At 50.1% G+C, this 21,948-nt stretch overlaps 1 protein-coding gene across 1 annotated transcript; it reads left to right on the top strand.

Moving 5' to 3' along the window:
* Positions 1-863: 863 nt before the first annotated feature.
* LOC146019858 (sulfotransferase 1B1-like) lies at positions 864-20,383 on the top strand. Its single transcript, XM_083152472.1, has 8 exons — positions 864-974; positions 10,759-10,939; positions 11,117-11,245; positions 11,325-11,422; positions 11,611-11,737; positions 19,265-19,359; positions 19,445-19,625; positions 19,736-20,383. Exons 1-8 carry the CDS (start codon positions 960-962, stop codon positions 19,846-19,848), a joined length of 939 nt encoding a protein of 312 aa, XP_083008598.1. The 5' UTR covers positions 864-959; the 3' UTR covers positions 19,849-20,383.
* The last annotated feature ends 1,565 nt before the right edge of the window (positions 20,384-21,948 follow it).

Consider the following 21,948-nt stretch of genomic DNA (forward strand, 5'->3'; position numbering starts at 1 on the left):
TCGCATCGCATGCCATCGCATGCCACTATATATGGCATGCGATGGCATGCGATGGGAGCCATGATAATCCACAAGTACCATTATGGCAAAGGACAGCTCTTAAGCTGCGTTAAGAGCAGTCCTTTGCGGTGAGTCAGCGGGTCCCATCGGCTTCCCCCTCCCTCCCTTACCCGGTTGCTGGCTTCTGCTGCGGGGTGGCTGCAGGGAGGAGTAGGTCACAGGTCTGGGCAGCACAGCTCTGTGCTGCCCGGACACAGGTGAGGGGCGGGGGTACGTGCGGCGCGGTGGTGAGTCGGTGCGGGGCAGCGGGGGTTGCGTTAGAAGCCCATAGGCTTCTTTGGGGCATCGACAGATTTTTCTGGCGATGCCCCCTGCCGCAGTAACTCGACGGGAGATGCTTAGTGCAACCCAAAATGCATCCATTTTTAGCTTAGAGAATCTCCCCCAATAACAGACTTTTCAGACTCCTTGAATCACTGACTGAGGTTACAAAAGTCATCAGCCTGATGGTCAGCAACATGGAGTCGCGACCCCATGCTGAGAAGGTCGTGACCCACAGTTTGAGAACCGCTGCACTACTGTCACCCAGGCCGGCAGGTGCAGGAACGCCGTTCCGGATTACGTCGCTGTTAATGAGAACGCTGCAGAAATAGTGGTAATGCAGAGTTTCAGCATCTTCCAAATGTTATTATGTGACTATATTTTCACAGCTGTGTGACACCGTCCCAGCCTCATGGAGTCAGCCAGACGTGAAGAATACTTTAGGAAATACACGTTACTGCCATCACATTGCTCTCTCAATGTCAACACTCAAAGTTTTATCTGGCTCTGGCCTCAGTTTCCCTCTCCCTCGGGGAACACGCCCTCCCTGACGTAACACTCTATACCGTATTTATATTTAATATGAACACTGGGTCTATCTGAGCTGGGTGGAGAGAGGCTGCTGGGAAGCGCACAGCATGGAGGAGCCAAATGTGAGTACTGAGGACAGACGCTGGGCTTGCAGGAAGCAGGAATGCGGGACAGGAGAGTGTGCTGCTGGGACTGGGATAGCCCCTCACTGGCAGCATGCAGGAATGTGGGGCAGGGGAGTGCTGCTGGGACTGGGATAGCCCCTCACTGGCAGCATGCAGGAATGTGGGGCAGGGGAGTGCTGGTGGGACTGGGATAGCCCCTCACTGGCAGCATGCAGGAATGCGGGACAGGAGATTGCTGCTGGGACTGGGATAGCTCCTCACTGGCAGCATGCAGGAATGTGGGGCAGGAGAGTGCTGCTGGGACTAGGATAGCCCCTCACTGGTAGCATGCAGGAATGTGGGACTGGGGAGTGCTGCTAGTACTCCGATAGCCCCTCACTGTCAGCATACAGGAAGCAGGAATGCGGGGCAGGAGATTGCTGCTGGGACTGAGATAGCCCCTTACTGGCCACAACATGCAGGAATGTGGGGCAGGAGAGTGCTGCTGGGACTGAGGTAGACCATCACTGGCAGCATGCAGGAATGTAGGCAAGGGAGGGCTGCTGGGACTGGGATAGCCCCTCACTGGCAGTATGCAGGAATGTGGGACGGGGGAGTGCTGCTAGTACTGGGATAGCCCCTCACTGGCAGCATGCAGGAATGTGGGGCAGGAGAGTGCTGTTGGGACAGGGATAGCCCCTCACTGGCAGCATGCAGGAATGTAGGGCAGGAGAGGGCTGCTGGGACCAGGATAGCCCCTCACTGGCAGCATGCAGGAATGTAGGGCAGGAGAGGGCTGCTGGGACCGGGATAGCCCCTCAATGACAGCATGCAGGGACATCAGTGAGTGTGGCAGTGGGGGGGAGAGGACATTAGAATGGCAGAAGGTGCAGGGTTACAGGCAGCAGATATGCGATGGGCTGCAGTTATAGGAACTGATGCAGAGGTCCTCTCTCTCTACCTGCCCCCGTGCCTCTCCTATCTGTGCTGTCACCTGCCCCTGTGCCTCTCCTATATGTCCCGTCATCTGCCCCCATGTCTCTCCTATCTGTCCCGTCACCTGCCCCCGTGCCTCTCCTATCTGACCCGTCACCTGCCCCAGTGCCTCTCCTATCTGTCCCGTCACCTGCCCCCGTGCCTCTCCTATCTGTCCTGTCACCTGCCCTCGTGCCTCTCCTATCTGTCTCGTCACCTGCCCCTGTGCCTCTCCTATCTGTCCCGTCACCTGCCCCCGTGCCTCTCCTATCTGTCCCGTCACCCGCCCCCGTGCCTCTCCTATCTGTCCTGTCACCTGCCCCTGTGCCTCTCCTATCTGTCCCGCCACCTGACCCCGTGCCTCTCCTATCTGTCCCGTCACCTGCCCCCGTGCCTCTCCTATCTGACCCGTCACCTGCCCCAGTGCCTCTCCTATCTGTCCCGTCACCTGACCCCGTGCCTCTCCTATCTGTCCCGTCACCTGCCCCAGTGCCTCTCCTATCTGTCCCGTCACCTGCCCCCGTGCCTCTCCTATATGTCCTGATACCTGCCCCCGTGCCTCTCCTATATGTCCTGATACCTGCCCCTGTGCCTCTCCTATATGTCCCGTCACCTGACCCCGTGCCTCTCCTATCTGTCCCGTCACCTGACCCCGTGCCTCTCCTATCTGTCCTGTCACCTGCCCCTGTGCCTCTCCTATCTGTCCCATCACTTGCCCCCGTGCCTCTCCTATCTGTCCCGTCACCTGCCCTCGTGCCTCTCCTATCTGTCTCGTCACCTGCCCCCGTGCCTCTCCTATCTGTCCCGTCACCTGCCCTCGTGCCTCTCCTATCTGTCCCGTCACCTGCCCCTGTGCCTCTCCTATCTGTCCCGTCACCTGCCCCTGTGCCTCTCCTATCTGTCCCGTCACCTGCCCCCGTGCCTCTCCTATCTGTCCCGTCACCCGCCCCCGTGCCTCTCCTATCTGTCCTGTCACCTGCCCCTGTGCCTCTCCTATCTGTCCCGTCACCTGCCCTCGTGCCTCTCCTATCTGTCCCGTCACCTGCCCCTGTGCCTCTCCTATCTGTCTCGTCACCTGCCCCTGTGCCTCTCCTATCTGTCCCGTCACCTGCCCCCGTGCCTCTCCTATCTGTCCCGTCACCCGCCCCCGTGCCTCTCCTATCTGTCCTGTCACCTGCCCCTGTGCCTCTCCTATCTGTCCCGCCACCTGACCCCGTGCCTCTCCTATCTGTCCCGTCACCTGCCCCCGTGCCTCTCCTATCTGACCCGTCACCTGCCCCAGTGCCTCTCCTATCTGTCCCGTCACCTGACCCCGTGCCTCTCCTATCTGTCCCGTCACCTGCCCCAGTGCCTCTCCTATCTGTCCCGTCACCTGCCCCCGTGCCTCTCCTATATGTCCTGATACCTGCCCCCGTGCCTCTCCTATATGTCCTGATACCTGCCCCTGTGCCTCTCCTATATGTCCCGTCACCTGACCCCGTGCCTCTCCTATCTGTCCCGTCACCTGACCCCGTGCCTCTCCTATCTGTCCTGTCACCTGCCCCTGTGCCTCTCCTATCTGTCCCATCACTTGCCCCCGTGCCTCTCCTATCTGTCCCGTCACCTGCCCTCGTGCCTCTCCTATCTGTCTCGTCACCTGCCCCCGTGCCTCTCCTATCTGTCCCGTCACCTGCCCTCGTGCCTCTCCTATCTGTCCCGTCACCTGCCCCTGTGCCTCTCCTATCTGTCCCGTCACCTGCCCCCGTGCCTCTCCTATCTGTCCCGTCACCTGCCCCCGTGCCTCTCCTATCTGTCCCGTCACCTGCCCCCGTGCCTCTCCTATCTGTCCCGCCACCTGCCCCCGTGCCTCTCCTATCTGTCCCGTCACCTGCCCCCGTGCCTCTCCTATCTGTCCCGTCACCTGCCCCCGTGCCTCTCCTATCTGTCCTGTCACCTGCCCCCGTGCCTCTCCTATCTGTCCTGTCACCTGCCCCCGTGCCTCTCCTATCTGTCCTGTCACCTGCCCCCGTGCCTCTCCTATCTGTCCTGTCACCTGCCCCCGTGCCTCTCCTATCTGTCCTGTCACCTGCCCCCGTGCCTCTCCTATCTGTCTCGTCACCTGCCCCCGTGCCTCTCCTATCTGTCCCGTCACCTGACCCCGTGCCTCTCCTATCTGTCTCGTCACCTGCCCCCGTGCCTCTCCTATCTGTCCCGTCACCTGACCCCGTGCCTCTCCTATCTGTCCCGTCACCTGCCCCTGTGCCTCTCCTATCTGTCCTGTCACCTCCCCCTGTGCCTCTCCTATCTGTCCTGTCACCTGACCCCGTGCCTCTCCTATCTGTCCCGTCACCTGCCCCGGTGCCTCTCCTATCTGTCCCGTCACCTGCCCCCGTGCCTCTCCTATCTGTCCCGTCACCTGACCCCGTGCCTCTCCTATCTGTCCCGTCACCTGCCCCAGTGCCTCTCCTATCTGTCCCGTCACCTGCCCCCATGCCTCTCCTATCTGTCCCGTCACCTGCCCCCGTGCCCCTTATATCTGTCCCGTCACCTGCCCCCGTGCCCCTTATATCTGTCCCGTCACCTGCCCCCGTGCCTCTCCTATCTGTCCCGTCACCTGCCCCCGTGCCTCTCCTATCTGTCCCGTCACCTGCCCCCGTGCCTCTCCTATCTGTCCCGTCACCTGCCCCCGTGCCTCTCCTATCTGTCCCGTCACCTGCCCCCGTGCCTCTCCTATCTGTCCCGTCACCTGCCCCCGTGCCTCTCCTATCTGTCCTGTCACCTGCCCCCGTGCCTCTCCTATCTGTCCCGTCACCTGCCCTCGTGCCTCTCCTATCTGTCCCGTCACCTGCCCCCGTGCCTCTCCTATCTGTCCTGTCACCTGACCCCGTGCCTCTCCTATCTGTCCTATCACCTGACCCCGTGCCTCTCCTATCTGTGCTGTCACCTGCTCCCCGTGCCTCTCCTATCTGTGCTGTCACCTGCCCCCCGTGCCTCTCCTATCTGTCCTGTCACCTGACCTCGTGCCTCTCCTATCTGTCCTGGGGTCAGCATGTGCGGTGTGGGCCCCCACTGGACTCAGAGGCCTATGTCCCTATCGTCTAGTGTGTACATTCAATATCATTAACGATGGGCACTACCGCATATTGTTATCAACCCCCTCCCCTCAATCCCCTCCCTCGCCCTGCATCGGCAAATGTGTATGCACAATCTTTGATAAGTAATAGAAAGGTCGCCACCTACTGCTGAGTGCAGGAACTGCCAGTAATCTGCGGCTCCCGCTGCACTTTGTACACGTGGCAGGAACAGCCACCTGGCACTGACCACGGGCACGGTGCTACTGACCTGAAAATATCTTTGACTTCTTAAACCTTATATTGTGGTTTCTCTATTCCAATTGTGATTAATATTTAGTTGTAGTTTTCTAATCTGCAGCAATCTGCAGAGCATTGCCACCTTCCAGCTGTAAAAGATACATAGCTCTGTACCCTCACAATTATACAGTACTGTAGCTCTATTCAAGGGCATAACTACCATAGGTGCAGGGAGTGCAGCTGCTATGGGGCCCAGAGCTGAGGGGGGCCACCTTCCCTGTCACAGTATCATATGCTGTATACATTTTTCAGCATTAGGTGATAAATAGGGACTCTTACAAACTTTTTCTATGGGGCCCACATGTATCTAGTTACGCCACTGGCTCTATCTGTGTTGAGACATTATTGTATATTACAGCCATATGTCTGGCAGCATTCGCTGCTGCTTTGTGGCTTTTCCTTGTTTATAATACTCGAGTATTGTTTAGAACAAGTGAGGGCCATTTAGGAATGAGAGGGGTTAAGACCTATGTTTTTTTCTATTAAGGTCATGTGACAAACTTGTCACAAGGCATAACTCTATTGGGTGACCTGTCAGTCACCCTCAGGGGCCAATTTCATGTCAGGAGGAGCTTCTCTTGGGGATTAGCTTAAATAGGGGTGGGGGCAAGGCCGTCTTTTCATATGGGCTTAATGGGCACTTGCCCAGGGGCCCCAGGTGTATAAGGACCCTAAACTGATAGCTGAGGTTTCCCTTTTTCTAGGGATACCAGAATTTTGAAAATCGGCCCTGGGGAACTAGAGATATCCAACTTCAAAGCAGTAGTCCACATCTCACCTGTTAATTGCAATTCCCAGTCATATTTCTCAGGTTCTCTCTGACTTAGAATTTTTTATAGAGTATGTTCCAAAAACTGGGACTCTCCCCTTTCTGACGACACTAGCGGCTTGTCTCTATCATGCCCAGAACCGGAGATATCAGCCTTCCAGCAGCCGGTCCCTGCTCCAGCACCAAACGTCTTGTGTACAGTTTATATTTTTGTCAATGGATTGTTCTGGCTCCTGATCTCTGATCCCCAAGTTCCCAGCACCTCCTGAAAGTTGGGACTCTAGGTTTTTATACTATTGAAGGCTAAGAAATCTATTTTCAGATAATGGCGATATCTGCAGTCACACAAGCTGTCCTTCCACCGGAAAATTACGAATATTAAGCCCACTCCATTATCCAACCCTTCCCTGCGTATAATACACCCCCTACCTCCCTGGAAGTCATTTACAAGGGACCTTTCATTCAGCTCAGTGCCCCCTTCCACACGTTAGTGTTCACCCTCCCACCACCTGTGCAGTAAAGGAGTAATTAGCAGAAGTTATTGCTCCAGGTCCTACATGTTGAGTGGAAGATAGAGCACCCCCTGCCACCCGTGGGACATCAAAGCTGCTGCTGATAGCACCCCCCACCCCTAGGAGGGGAAAATGGGTAAGGGCCCCAGTGCATTGCTTTGCCCAGGGGCCCACACTGCTGTTAAGATGGCCCTGGGTGGGGGTGGAGCTGCATGCTCTCATGTGGCCTCCTGTGGGTGCTCAAGTTACTGTATGTTCCCCACCGAGTCATGTGGCCTCCTGTGGATACTCAAATAACTGAATGTTCTCACTAAGTCAGGTGGCCTCTCTCTGGGTGCTCAAGTTACTGTATGTTCTCCCCGAGTCATGTGACCTCTCTCTGGGTGCTCAAGTTACTGTATGTTCTCCCCAAGTCATGTGGCCTCTCTCTGGGTGCTCAAGTTACTGTATGGTCTCCCCAAGTCATGTGGCCTCTATCTGGGTGCTCAAGTTACTGCAGGTTCTCCCAGAGTCATGTGGCCACTCTCTTGGTACTCAAGTTACTGCATTTTCTCCCCGAGTCATGTGGCCTCCTGTGGGTGCTAAAATAACTGAATGTTCTCACTGAGTTAGGTGGCCTTTCTTGGCGCTCAAGTTAATGTATGGTTTCCTTGAGTCATGTGACCTCTCTCTGGGTGCTCAAGTTACTGTATGTTCTCCCCGAGTCATGTGGCCTCTCTCTGGGTGCTCAAGTTACTGTATGTTCTCCCCGAGTCATGTGACCTCTCTCTGGGTGCTCAAGTTACTGCATGTTCTCCCCGAGTCATGTGGCCTCCTGTGGGTGCTCAAATAACTGAATGTTCTCACTTAGGGGTTTATTCTAGTTCATTCTTTCTGACAAAATCCTTCTTAGATGGACAAAACCATGTGCACTGCAGGGGGGCAGATGTAACATGTGCAGAGAGAATTAGATTTGGGTGAGTTATTTTGTTTCTGTGCAGGGAAAATACTGACTGCATGATTTTACACTTCAATATAGATCTCACTTTGAAGAAAAACCCCACCCAAATCTAATTCTCTCTGCACAAGTTACATCTGCCCCACCCGCAGTGCACATGGTTTTGTCCATCTAAGAAGGATTTTGTCAGAAAGAATGGACTAGAATAACCCCCTTAATCAGGTGGCCAAGGTACTGTATGTTCTCCCCGAGTCATGTGACCTTTCTCTGGGTGCTCAAGTTACTGCATGTTCTCCCCGAGTCATGTGGCCTCCTGTGGGTGCTCAAATAACTGAATGTTCTCACTTAATCAGGTGGCCAAGGTACTGTATGTTCTCCCCGAGTCATGTGACCTCTCTCTGGGTGCTCAAGTTACTGTATGTTCTCCCCGAGTCATGTGACCTCTCTCTGGGTGCTCAAGTTACTGCATGTTCACCCCGAGTCATGTGATGTCCAGTGGGTGCTCAAATAACTGTATGTTCTCCCGGAGTCATGTGACCTCTCCCTGGGTGCTCAAGTTACTGTATGTTCTCCCGAGTTATGTGGCCTCTCTGGGTGCTCAAGTTACTGCATGTTCTCCCGAGTCATGTGGCCTCTCTCTGGGTGCTCAAGCTACTGTATATTCTCCCCATGGGCCTCCACCTGCTGCTCTGACCGCCCCACATATCACTACATGCCACACTGACTTCCCCGCATTCCACCACATGCCGCTCTGATATCCCAACATGCCACACCGACCATGATCTATATGCACCAAACACTCATTTTCAGGTTTTATCAGATGTGTAACAGGAAGAGTGAATTATTAGTCACAGGACACAGGACTTGTCTGGGAGCACAGGCTACTGTATGTTCTCCCCCCGAGTCATGTGACCTCTCTCTGGGTGCTCAAGTTACTGTATGTTCTCCCCCCGAGTCATGTGACCATTCTCGGCTTGCTCAGGCTATTGTACAGTATATTCCTCCCCGTGTCCTGTGACTGAGCATGAGGAGAAAGGTCTCATGACTTGTGGAACATATCTCCCAGAGACCTTGTCAACAGTGTCTTAGTTGACACCAAAAGGTTGACAGGCACAAGGTCAACATTGCCAAAAGTTTAACACAAGCAAAAAGTCTACATGGGAATGGTCAACACATTGAAAGGTCGACATGGATTTTAAAGTATGAAAAAGTAAGAGAATAAAAAAAACTCATGTCAACCTATTCATGTGTTCACCAATTAACCATGTCAACCTTTTGACCATGTCAGCCATATGCACATCAACCAAGTGGTGTCAAGCTTTTGACTGTCAACCTAGACACTGCTGGCCCATTATACCATTATTCCCATGTCATGTGACCTCTCTCCGGGAGGCTGACCCGGCTAGTTACGATGAGTTCGGATCTGTATTGTGTCCGAGAATGTAGATTATTTACGAAGCTACTATACTGCCGAGTTCTCAGGATAAGTATTTTCCAATGGTGAAGTCATTGCCGAGGTTTTATTTTAAACACCTTGCATGCCTACAGGGAATAATGAGGACCAATTTACACTGGATATAGGTGAGTATTTTTCTTTAAATAAATGGCAGCCATAGAAGATTTTCTCCCCATATTTTTGGAACAAGCATCGCTCAAAGAGAAGGGGCTGGTTATGCTTAGGAGTGGGGACCCCACAATGTTTTTTTTTTTTCCATACTTTAAATCACGGGTGTCAAACACAAGGCCCGCGAGCCAAATCCGGCCCGCCAGACCTCGTCATGTGGCCCGCGCAGCCGCCGCCACCCACCCCCGCCTGGTGCCAATTACATTACTGCGGGAAGCCATCACAGTGTGAGTGTCACATCACATTCAGTGACACTCACATGACGACTCGAGACTGAGAGACATACCTAACAACGTGAGGAAGCCGGGTGACACAGTCACTCCGCCGCAGCGCTCGCTGGGAGGAGGAGGGAGGCAGGACAGTGGACACAGACTTGTTAGTGTCACTGTGTGACGTGCCCGACTCCTCCCCGGCTCCTCCTGCGGGCAGCGGCTACGGCGCTGCCATGTGTGACACATGCCCGACTGACAGCAGTGCCAGTGACACTGTGACGTGCATGCTGCTGCGGCTGCCTGTCGGACTTGGACGCCGGCCCGGCAGTGAGCTGCCTCCTGCCTGTGGTGCCGCGCTGCGCAGCAGTGGCATCAGTTGGTTCAGTATATTTACTGTAAGTTCGGCAGTGGGGTGGGCACAGTTGTGTTGTCTCTTGTTGTCCAGTCCAGAGTCCGTGGCCGGGCAGGCAGAGAGCCAGGCCAGCAGCACACAGCCGCAGCCTGAGCCCACAAATCTGCAGTGCGGCTGCCTGTGTCCAGGGTCATTATCATTATCTGTCCCACTGTCACCACCAGTCCAGAACTCTAGCGAGAGTCCAGCGAACCCAGAGGCCCAGGTCACTTGCTGGGCGATCTGACGTCACGTCACTGTGCCCTGTCCCAGGCCCCCAGCCAATCTCCCTGCTAGTTATTACTTACATTATTACAAAAAACAGTAATAATTGAATGCAGTGACAATAATTTATGATAATAAAGAGTGGACACATAGTCTTACAGATACAACCGGCCCTTTGAGGGTGACCAAACTGCTGATGTGGCCCCCGATGAATTTGAGTTTGACACCCCTGCTTTAAATGATAGTAAATAATCCATGTTGTGCTTTAGCCTATGGAAAGTCCTGCTGAGATTGACCAATGGTCTATCGATTTGTACTTGTGTTTGACTGTAATTTTGTGGGATTTCCGTCCAAGAATGTTTGCTAAGACTTTTCATCTTAGCAAATTTGCCTATGAGTGCTCAAGTTACCTTTTCCATGTCCAAATGACTTCTGGCAGGTTAATTGTCCTTGGGGAGTGTGCATCTGGGTTTGCACTGGGTGATATGCCACTCAGTTTGACAGATTGGACCGGCATATCACCCATTGTGTATGTGCACCACCAAAGTCACTTGCAAGATATAGCTAGCAACACCATGCAATATAATTAAAAATGTGACAGTGATCGCTCTGTCCTTCATGAACATTACTCCAGTGTGTATGGGTGACCTGGCTGATGGGTATATCGAAACGACTCCCCGTTGCTCCAGCGTGTACTGTTGTAGGGACTGGAGTGAAGGAACTTAAACATTTGCATAAACCATTGCTTCTGTTTAAAAAAAGGCAATAACAAATGAAATGGGGCTTCAAAGTACCTTCTCTTGATAGATCACACTGGAGGATTATAATACCGTTCTCCAAAATGTACCAGATGGAATATTCTATCGGTTTCCCCTACGGTCGGTTCATGGAGTGCAGCTCATGAAGCCCATCGCAGATCAGTGGGAAAAGGTGGAGAAGTTCCAGGCTAAGCCAGACGACCTCCTCATAGCCACCTATCCCAAGGCAGGTAGGAGAAAACTTCATATGGGATCATTGGTAGACGTGATCCAATCCCATCTAATCTTTTCTGTTGTGTCTACTTGCTGGACACAAAATGATGCAAAAACTTGATCACATTCGATGCTGCTTTTCTGTTCTCCATGAACACCTTATTTGAAGGGTCCTCTCATTATGGTCATTGCAGGGACCACATGGGTACAAGAGATTGTGGACTGCATCCTGAATGATGGAAACGTGGAGAAGACCAGGCGTGCCCCCACGCATGTTCGGTTCCCATTTCTGGAGATCTGCTCCCCTCCTCCCATCCCCTCAGGTGAGCCTTATTACCCGTCATAGAACCTGGCAGAATGGTCCACATAAGTTGGAGTTGACGGAATCTCTCCTTCCATCAGGGGTTGATATTTTGGAAGTTACTCCGTCACCCCGCCTGGTCAAAACCCACTTACAGTATGACCTGGTGCCCAAATCTTTCTGGACACAGAAGTGTAAGGTAAGGAGATGTATTGACACAGGCTGAAACATAGCCATCATTTATATCACCAGTAAAGGACCATGAGAACATTCTCTGAGACCTGGTGATGGCTTCTGCAGTCCATAAGCGACTTTGTAAAGTGCCTTACCAGATCTTACCAGAGTCCTGACTGTGGGGACGTGACTGTAATTCCTACCTTTCCACAGGTTATTTACGTTGCTCGGAACGCGAAGGACAACGCAGTGTCATATTACTACTTTGATCTAATGAATAAGACTCAGCCTGACCCAGGAACATGGAATGAGTATGTGGAGAAGTTCCTGGAGGGAAACGGTACGTGTCGGCTTAAGGGTGTGCACTTGTTTTAGCTAGAACAGTGTTTCCCAAACCCAGTCCTCACAATCCACCAACAGCTCATGGTTTCAGGATTTCTTTCCTCATGCAGCAATTACTTACTGGCCGATGCACCAGAGCATATTGGCAGTGCCCCGCCTCCGTCTTTCTGCAAATTATTCCGCAAACACCTGACTGTGCTAGGTTTGAGTTCCCCACTTTGAGCACGTAATTGGGGAGCTCCGCGCTCAAGTGCAAAGTGAGAGTCCACAGGTGCTAGACTCAGGCCACATAATGGCTCGATGAGACACGTGATTCCTTATAGACCAGCAGAATTTGGAGGAGTCCACGTGTTCTTGTATAATGGGATACCAGAGGCTGACTTCTAGGGGAAAAAATGGGAGTTCTATTGAATATGGGATGTTACCCATAGCAACCCTTCATATTCTAGTTATTTAATTAGCACATTCTAGAAGAAAATAGATAGAATCTGATTGGTTGCTATGGGCAACTCCCATTAGAATAGAACTCCCATCTTAGGTAAATTTACTCCATAGTGTGTTGCCTCTGTTGGTACTGGCAGCCTACAGGAGGGCACCTCTCTGCCTATAACAGCCTGGACTGGCAGTCTCAGAGGGAGGGAACACCTCCCAATGGGACTGCCTGTCATGCTGGTGACTGGCAGGTAGGACATAGGAAGCCACTGCCAGTCACAGTGAAGCCACTTGCTTCAGTATTGCTAAAGGAAGTGGTGGCTTTTACCTAGTGTGTGTGTGTGTGTGTTGGGGGGGGGGGCGTAAGCAACGGCACTGTAATATCTTACTAGCATCGCAGAATTGTAGTTTCTTAGCAGCATCACAGCTTAGCAGCATTGTAGTGTATAAGTAGCATCACAGCTTAGCAGCATTGTAGTGTATAAGTAGCATCACAGCTTAGCAGCATTGTAGTGTATAAGTAGCATCACAGCTTAGCAGCATTGCAGTATCTTAGTAGTGTCACAGCTTAGCAGTATTGTAGTGTATAAGTAGCATCACAGCTTAGCAGCATTGCAGTATCTTAGTAGTGTCACAGCTTAGCAGTATTGCAGCATTGTAGTATATATAGGTAGGATCACAGCTTAGCAGTATTGCAGCAATGTAGTATCTTAGGGGCGCATTTATTAACCTACAGCGATGCTGGAGTGGTGACATCGCCGGGCATCGCATTGCGGTATCAAGTGATACCGCAGGGATGTATTATTAGAAGGGCGCAGGAACAGGGCTCCAAAAGGAGCTCGTCCCTGCGAAGCCCTGACCTGGAAGCCAGGGGGTCTGCGCATGTGCGGTTATGCGCTGACCCCCGCCGACCCCTGTGACCGCACGGCCCCGCTCGGCAGTGCGATCCCGCAGCCATAGGCTGCAATGGGCTTTCGCCATAAACGCGTTTCGGATATAACTATCCTTCGTCAGTAGCGTGTCTTGCATAAGTCTAAATGAGAATTTATATCACAATCCACGGCGCACATATGCCCGTCACTTCCGGTATCGGACAGGAAGGGTTACGTCTGTGCGTCTCACAGGCGTATGTTTTCAATTTTAAAATGGGAGTCATTATATTGAGAAATGAAAAACCATTGATGTCTATTTTCTACTTTCATTTCGGGGTCCCTCTCTCTCATTAATTCGCTTCTATCGATACCATCAATTCTTATTTTTGCTTTCTCTAACAATTCTTCTGAATATCCTTTCTGATACTTTGTTAATTTGGATGTTACAAACATTGGCCCTTATTCTGATCGGTGCGGATATTCCCGCATTCTTACGGAGCGGTCCGCACGCCACGGTGTTCTGCCGCGTGCGGCCATCGTCCGTAGAAACGCCCACGGGTCCTCCGCATTCGGACGGACTCACTCTTTAAGAACAGGGCGTGTTTACGGACGACATACAAACCATGCGTGTGCGGGAGAAACACTCAGATTCTGCACGGTATTACAGAGTATTACAGAGTATGCTCGGGAATACCGCATCCGAACGGGAGCCAAGCGGTGCTACCGCACGTAAGCGGAGTATTTACGCCAAACAACCCACTATTATGTATCTTCTGCAATACATCACATGACCCACTTATTCAATTACCTATCCTCATAAAAAAATGCTTATTTGGAATTGGAATCAATTAGATGCCAATATATCCTTACAAGCATGCCTAACACATGCATTGCACACATTAACCCTTACAGCAATTGAAGTGCAATGGTTTCAATTAAAGCACTGACAAGCGTCCTATTAGTGAGTAATGAGTAAAGGAGTCGATTCTATTGGGTTCAGGTGTTAATGCTTGTAGTCATTAGGCGTACGTTCGCCTACCGCATGAACGAGTGGTGTCCGCAAAGCAATAGTACACTTGTGGACACCGCACATTTCTTCCCTTTTTGATCGCGTGCATTCGGAGTGCTATCCGAATGTACGCCCCCCAACATAAGTGTACTCCCCCGTGTCCGCCCATGTTTCCGCCCCGTTTTGCCCACTTTGAAACTACGCCCATGTGTCATTCCGCATGACGCCCATAATACGCCCATATTTCCCGACTGATTGCGGGGAACAGTTTGGGACGGGATTTGGCCGAACTGGTACGGAGTCATGGCCTGGCACATGCGCGTTGCGTTCTCCACGCATGCGCAGACGGCGTAAAGACGCCATCCGAAAGTATGCGGTAAAGTACGCGTCAATCAGAATAAGGGCCATTGTGATCTGTTCAGTTCCTTTTTATACAGGCAAACTGCCCGAAAGGAATGCCAATTCAAATGATGCTGGCTAGATGTCTCAATATAACCATTAGACTCGGTAGGCTTCCTATAGGTTTTAGTGTTAACTGCCCCATTTTCTATATAAATATTGAGATCTAAAAAGGATACTTCATTAAAACTTTGTGTAAAAGTAAGATTAATAGAAAAATCATTTATATTAAGAGCTTAACAAAATTTTTCCAAAGACGACTGTCCATCACGCCAGATAAAAAAGATACCGTAGATGAAGCAATACCAAAGCACCAGACCTGCCCCCAGAATGCCATCCTGCAAAATATAAAGATGTTCCCAGTATGACATAAAAAGATTGGCGTAACTAGGGGCGAATCTGGTGCCCATTGCAGTTCCTACGCATTGTAAATAAAAATTTCCCTCATGATAAAAATAATTATTGCTAAGAATAAAATAAATACTGTCTAAAATTAAGGTTTTCAATTTTTCACTGTGCGTGGACAGATTTTAAAAATATGATACAGTAGTAGGTCCTTTCTCTTTATCTATTATTGTATATAGCAGGGGTGGGCAACCTTTTTTGTGTCAAGGGACGTTTGTATGGGGAAAAAATCCTTCGGGGGCCATATGTAAAATTTTTTATTACAAATTGTCCTGCTGCAGCCGTCCCACGCTCCGGCGGCTGCTGCTTAATAGGACTGACTGTCTCCGGCTGCTGCTGATTAAGAGGAATCTTGCCAGAACTACCGACCTCTCGCAAAAATTCCCCTGTACTTGACTCCCAGCAAAGCCACCAGAGGGGTGGGCGGGCCACTCAGACCGGCTAGGGGGGCCGCATACGGCCCCCGGGCCTGAGGTTCCCCACCCCTGGTATATAGGGTGCTCACATCCGCACTGCATAATAAATCACCCTCCTTCCATACATAACTTGTTAAATTTCTTAGTAGGTTCCCTGTATCCTTCAGATACACTTTTGTTAATGAGACCAAAGGTTGTAAATAAAAATCAATAAGTGCTGATAAATTGCTTGTTAAACTATTACAACCAGATACTATTGGCCTTCCCGGAGGTTTGTTTGGATCTTTATGAACCTTAGGTAAAACATTAGGAGAAGGAATAGAGGGCTCTTTTATATTTAAAAAGTCAAATTCATTCTTAGAAATGACCTTATCATTAAAAGCAATAGTTGTAAAATCAAGAAGAGCCTTGAAAATTCTTGCAGTGGGATCAGTTTTAAGTTTCTTATATGTTCCACTTGCTTTTAACTGATTTTCTATCTCTTCCATATATAACTCCCTTTTCATAACAACTACACCTCCACCTTTATCAGCTGGTTTAATTATTAGCGATTTATCATCTTTCCAAGATTTAAGTGTTGCAAACTCTTTTTTGCTTAGGTTGCATTTCTTTTTGTATCTATTAGGATTCTTGATTATTTAGAGTTTTAGTGATCTCATCGCATACCACCTTGTTAAAACAATCTAAAAAGGTGCCTTTACAGTGGGTGGGACTAAAGGACGAGGATTAATGGCTATGTGCATTTACAGATGGAGGGTCAGTATCTGTTCCTTTTAGTTCGAAAAAACGTTTGATAGTGAGTCTTCGAATGTATTTCTGCACATCAATAAATAGATCAAAAGAATTGGGTGTACAAGTTGGCGCAAATTTGAGACCTTTTTGTAAAATACTTATTTTAGTATCAGTCAGATCTCGACCACTCAAATTGAAGATTTTACCTATATTTTCTTTGGACGGGGGAGTGGACTTTTTCTTATTCTTTTTTACAGTCCTTTTATTTTTTCTCCCTGATCGTTTTCCGCTTTTCGTCTTGGTTATCATTGGAATGGTGGGTTCTATTATCTCCCTTGTATTTCTGGACCCCAATCTAAAAAAGAGGGTTGATTGCTTCTAGTGTCTTTATTATCAAATGAAGAGTACCTATTGTTGAGATCTAAATTAAAATGTTCCCGAGGTCTCTGTTTTGTACGATAAGTATACTTTGGTGTTTGTAAGTTACTCTGTTCATGGGGGCCTGAATTGTGATTCCTCCAATTAGACTGTCTATTTTTGAAAGAATTTTGGTTAGAATTTTTATTTTTGAATCTAAACCTTCTCATATTGTGATGGTGTAGTGGGGTATGATAAACTGGCATTTCAAGCCGATCTTCTAATATTACATTATGCTCTTCTATTTTTACTCTGTATTTGAGGAGCTTTGGGTAATGGGATCGGATTGGATGGTTCCTCTTCTGAAATGGGAGGTTCTAAAAGTTTCTCAGGCTGTGTGTCTCTCAAAAACTTCTTTCCTTTTCTTTCTCTCATTTCCCTGGTGTTTTTACTCATTTTATCCAAAAGAGACTCTTCGTACATGGCAAACTCGTCTAAACCCTTAAATGGACGTACCATATCTTGTAACTAAGCAATTTCTTTGTTTAAGATTTTTAAAGTCTTTGTTCTGTCCTTAATAATTAGATCAATCAAAGATAGGGAGCATGCATTTAATATGTTGTCCCATTCGGCTTTAAAAGAGTCATCATTGTCACAGCTTAGCAGTATTGTAGTATCTTAGTAGTGTCACAGCTTAGCAGCATTGTAGTATCTTACTAGCATCACAGCTTAGCAGCATTGTAGTATTTTAGTAGCATCACAGCTTAGCAGTATTGTAGTATCTTAGTAGCATCACAGCTTAGCAGCATTTGTAGTATCTTAGTGGTGTCACAGCTTAGCAGCATTGTAGTATCTTAGTGGTGTCCCAGCTTAGCTGTATTGCAGCATTGTAGTATCTTAGTAGTGTCACAGCTTAGCAGTATTGAAGCCTTGTAGTATATAAGTAGCATCACAGCTTAGCAGCATTGTAGTATCTTAGTAGTGTCACAGCTTAGCAGTATTGCAGCATTTTAGTATCTTAGTAGCATCACAGCTTAGCAGCATTGTAGTATATCAGTAGCATCACAGCTTACCAGTATTGCAGCATTGTAGTATCTTAGTAGCATCACAGCTTAGCAGCATTGTAGTATCTTAGTAGCATCTCAGCTTAGCATTATTGCAGCATTGTAGTATCTTAGTAGCGTTACAGCTTAGCAGCATTGTAGTATCTTTGTAGCATCACAGCTTAGCAGCATTGTAGTATATCAGTAGCATCACAGCTTAGCAGTATTGAAGCATTGTAGTATCTTAGCAGCAACGCAACAGTATCGCAGCAGCATCACAGCTTAGCAGCATTGTAGTATCTTAGTAGTGTCACAGCTTAGCAGCATAGTAGTATATCATTAGCATCACAGTTTAGCAGTATGGAAGCCTAGTAGTTTCTTAGTAGCATCACAGCTTAGCAGTATTGCAGCATTGTAGTATCTTAGTAGCATCACAGCTTAGCAGTATTGCAGCATTGTAGTATCTTAGTAGCATCACAGCTTAGCAGTATTGCAGCATTGTAGTATCTTAGTACCATCACAGCTTAGCAGTATTGCAGCATTGTAGTATCTTAGTAGCATCACAGCTTAGCAGTATTGCAGCATTGTAGTATCTTAGTAGCATCACAGCTTAGCAGTATTGCAGCATTGTAGTATCTTAGTAGCATCACAGCTTAGCAGTATTGCAGCATTGTAGTTTCTTAGTAGCATCACAGCTTAGCAGTATTGCAGCATTGTAGTTTCTTAGTAGCATCACAGCTTAGCAGTATTGCAGCATTGTAGTTTCTTAGTAGCATCACAGCTTAGCAGTATTGCAGCATTGTAGTTTCTTAGTAGCATCACAGCTTAGCAGTATTGCAGCATTGTAGTATCTTAGTAGCATCACAGCTTAGCAGTATTGCAGCATTGTAGTATCTTAGTAGCATCACAGCTTAGCAGTATTGCAGCATTGTAGTATCTTAGTAGCATCACAGCTTAGCAGTATTGCAGCATTGTAGTATCTTAGCAGCATCACAGCTTAGCAATATTGCAGCATTGTAGTATCTTAGTAGCATCACAGCTTAGCAGTATTGCAGCATTGTAGTATTTTAGTAGCATCACAGCTTAGCAGTATTGCAGCATTGTAGTATCTTAGTAGCATCACAGCTTAGCAGTATTGCAGCATTGTAGTATCTTAGTAGCATCACAGCTTAGCAGTATTGCAGCATTGTAGTATCTTAGTAGCATCACAGCTTAGCAGTATTGCAGCATTGCAGTATCTTAGTAGCATCACAGCTTAGCAGTGTTGCAGCAATGTAGTATCTTAGTAGCATCACAGCTTAGCAGTATTGCAGCATTGCAGTATCTTAGTAGCATCACAGCTTAGCAGTATTGCAGCATTGTAGTATCTTAGTAGCATCACAGCTTAGCAGTATTGCAGCATTGTAGTATCTTAGTAGCATCACAGCTTAGCAGTATTGCAGCAGTGTAGTATCTTAGTAGCATCACAGCTTAGCAGCATTGTAGTATCTTAGTAGCATCACAGCTTAGCAGTATTGCAGCATTGTAGTATCTTAGTAGCATCACAGCTTAGCAGTATTGCAGCATTGTAGTATCTTAGTAGCATCACAGCTTAGCAGTATTGCAGCATTGTAGTATCTTAGTAGCATCACAGCTTAGCAGCATTGTAGTATCTTAGTAGCATCACAGCTTAGCAGTATTGCAGCATTGCAGTATCTTAGTAGCATCACAGCTTAGCAGTATTGCTTCCTCACATGGGTGGTCGGTCATTCTGCCACAAGAACCACCAAATCTTAATAGCTGTTTCCTAGCTGCATAAGCCCCTAACAGACTGTTCCCCTGCACGCACCAGCCAATAACACGCAGTCTCTGCTCTCTCAGTGGGCTGGGGAAGCTGGTTTGATCATGTCCTGGGCTGGTGGAATGCCAAAGACAAGCATGAAATGCTGTACTTGTTCTATGAGGATATGAAGGAGGTGAGTCCATGATCTAGGAGAGGGAGAGTGTTGGGGACCATTTCATGTTAAGCTTCTGACTGGGACATCCCTTATTTCTGGGCAGAACCCCAAATGTGAGATCAGGAAGGTGATGAAGTTCCTGGGGAAGGAACTATCTGAAGATGCCATTGAGAGGATCTACCAGCACACATCCTTCAAGAGCATGAAGGAGAACCCAATGGCTAACTATAGCAGCATGCCGTCTACTGTCATGGATCCCTCCCTCTCCCCCTTCATGAGGAAAGGTAAAGAGAAGACTATTGTATGCAGATTTCCAATGTGCGCTGCTTACCTTCATCCTAGTTCCATGTAAGAACCTCAGGACTCTCATTGTTTGTATTGTTTGTTTATTCAGGAGAGGTTGGTGATTGGATGAATCATTTCACAGAGTCTCAGAATAAACGGTTTGATGCAGAATATAACCGGAAAATGAAGGGGACCGACCTGAAGTTCCGCACCCACATTTGAGATCAGCCCTTGACATTACATGGAATTGTGGACCAAGATGGCCTTGGAGAGAAGAAATAGTCGTAAAGTCATCAGCGTCACCAACTGGCAGATTGCACAGTGCCACATCCCATCTCTTATATATTTAGCCAGATCCGTCACTCAAAAGCAGTGTAGGTAATGGTGGGCGGGGTTCCACGGGTGATTGACAGGCCCATCCACCGTTATCCACACTGCAGAACCTGCATTACAAGTTCTACACATCCTATGTCCTACACAAAGCTCCTGCCCCTTACTCTCCCACCACTCCCCATGTCTGGCCAAATACCACCCAAACCCCGCCCCACGGCTGAACACCACCCCCTCCACCCGAGCACACTGACTGTGACCCAGGATGCCTTTGCTGCAGTGGCTCATGTGTACTCTCTCCTCCTGCCAGCTCCTTCCTTCCTGGCCAGACATCCACAGTGAGTACTTCTGTACTCAGCGTACAGCCCCTGCTGAAGGTGTCATGGCACCCCCCACATGGGGGGGTGCCTGCGATTTTCGGGAGGGGGGGTCGCGGGTGGGGGGAGGGGTGCCCGCGATTTTCGGGAGGGGGGGTCGCGGGTGGGGGGAGGGGTGCCCGCGATTTTCGGGAGGGGGGGTCGCGGGTGGGGGAGGGGTGCCCGCGAATTTCGGGAGGGGGGGTCGCGGGTGGGGTGCCCATGATTTTCGGGAGGAGTGCCCGCGAATTTCGGGAGGGGTTGTCACGGGTGGGGGGAGGGTTGCCCGCGGATTTCAGGAGGGGGGGGGGCGCGGGTGGGGGGAGGGGTGCCCGCCAATTTCGGGAGGGGGGGTCAAGGGTGGGGGGAGGGGTGCCCGCAAATTTCAGGAGGGGTGTCCGCGAATTGGGGGGGGTTGTCGCGGGTGGGGGGAGGGGTGCCCGCGAATTTCGGGAGGGGGGTCACGGGTGGGTTGAGGGGTGCCCACGATTTTAGGGAGGGGGGCTCGCAGATGGGGGTAGGGGTGCCCACCAATTTTGGGAGGGGGGGCTACGGGTGGGGGGAGGGGTACCCGCAAATGTAGGGGGGGGGTGTGTCACGGGTGGGGGGAGGGTTGCCCGCAAATTTCGGAAGGGGGGGTGGGGTGCCCGTGAATTGGGGGGGGGGTGTCGCGGGTGGGGGGAGGGGTGTCACCTCACCTCCCCTCCCCATGCATGCCTCCACCTCCCCTCCCCATGTGTGCCTCTTCCACCTCCCCTCCCCATGCATGCCTCCACCTCCCCTCCCCATGTGTGCCTCTTCCACCTCCCCTCCCCATGCATGCCTCCACCTCCCCTCCCCACCACTGATCCCCTTACAAACCCTGCTGGAGCCCACCCCATCCCCACTGTTGCTGAAGCACCACCGGACTCCATCACTGGACCCCTGGTAGGTAGGCTTGCACATTAATAAGCCCACTATAATGCATCTCTGTCCCTGCGTCCCCACCATCTCTGTCCCTGCGTCCCCAACATCTCTGTCCCTGCGTCCCCAACATCTATCCCTGCCTCCCCGCAATCTCTGTCCCTGCGTCCCCACCATCTCTGTCCCTGCGTCCCCAACATCTATCCCTGCCTCCCCGCCATCTCTGTCCCTGCGTCCCCCCATCTCTGTCCCTGCGTCCCCAACATCTATCCCTGCCTCCCCGCCATCTCTGTCCCTGCGTCCCCCCATCTCTGTCCCTGCGTCCCCAACATCTATCCCTGCCTCCCCGCCATCTCTGCCCGTGAATTGGGGTGTGTGTGTGTCGCTGGTGGGGGGAGGGATGCCCGCGAATTTCGGGAGGGGGGGTCTCGGGTGGGGGGAGGGGTGCCCCACGAAAGGGATTCTCTCTGCGATCCCTCTCTCTCTCTGCGATCCCTCTCTCTCTCTGCGATCCCTCTCTCTCTCTGCGATCCCTCTCTCTCTATCTCTCTCTGCGATCCCTCTCTCTCTATCTCTCTGTGATACCACTCTATCTCTCTCTGCGATCCCTCTCTCTGAGATCTCTGTCTCAATTACACTAGATCTCATACTCGCATATACTTCTACTTCTAATGGGGCGTAGCCCCTCACGACGGTGTGAAGAGCCCCCATGGAAGGTGCGATGAATCACCTA

Source organism: Crinia signifera, chromosome 7 (assembly GCF_055691185.1).
Source record: "Crinia signifera chromosome 7, ASM5569118v1, whole genome shotgun sequence".
In the NCBI taxonomy this organism is placed as follows: domain Eukaryota; kingdom Metazoa; phylum Chordata; class Amphibia; order Anura; family Myobatrachidae; genus Crinia; species Crinia signifera.

Coding starts and splice junctions, on each gene's coding strand:
- LOC146019858 (XM_083152472.1), top strand. Junction 10,940..11,116: donor AGCCACCTATCCCAAGGCAG/GTAGGAGAAAAC, acceptor TGGTCATTGCAG/GGACCACATGGGTACAAGAG. Junction 11,738..19,264: donor GAAGTTCCTGGAGGGAAACG/GTACGTGTCGGC, acceptor CTGCTCTCTCAG/TGGGCTGGGGAAGCTGGTTT.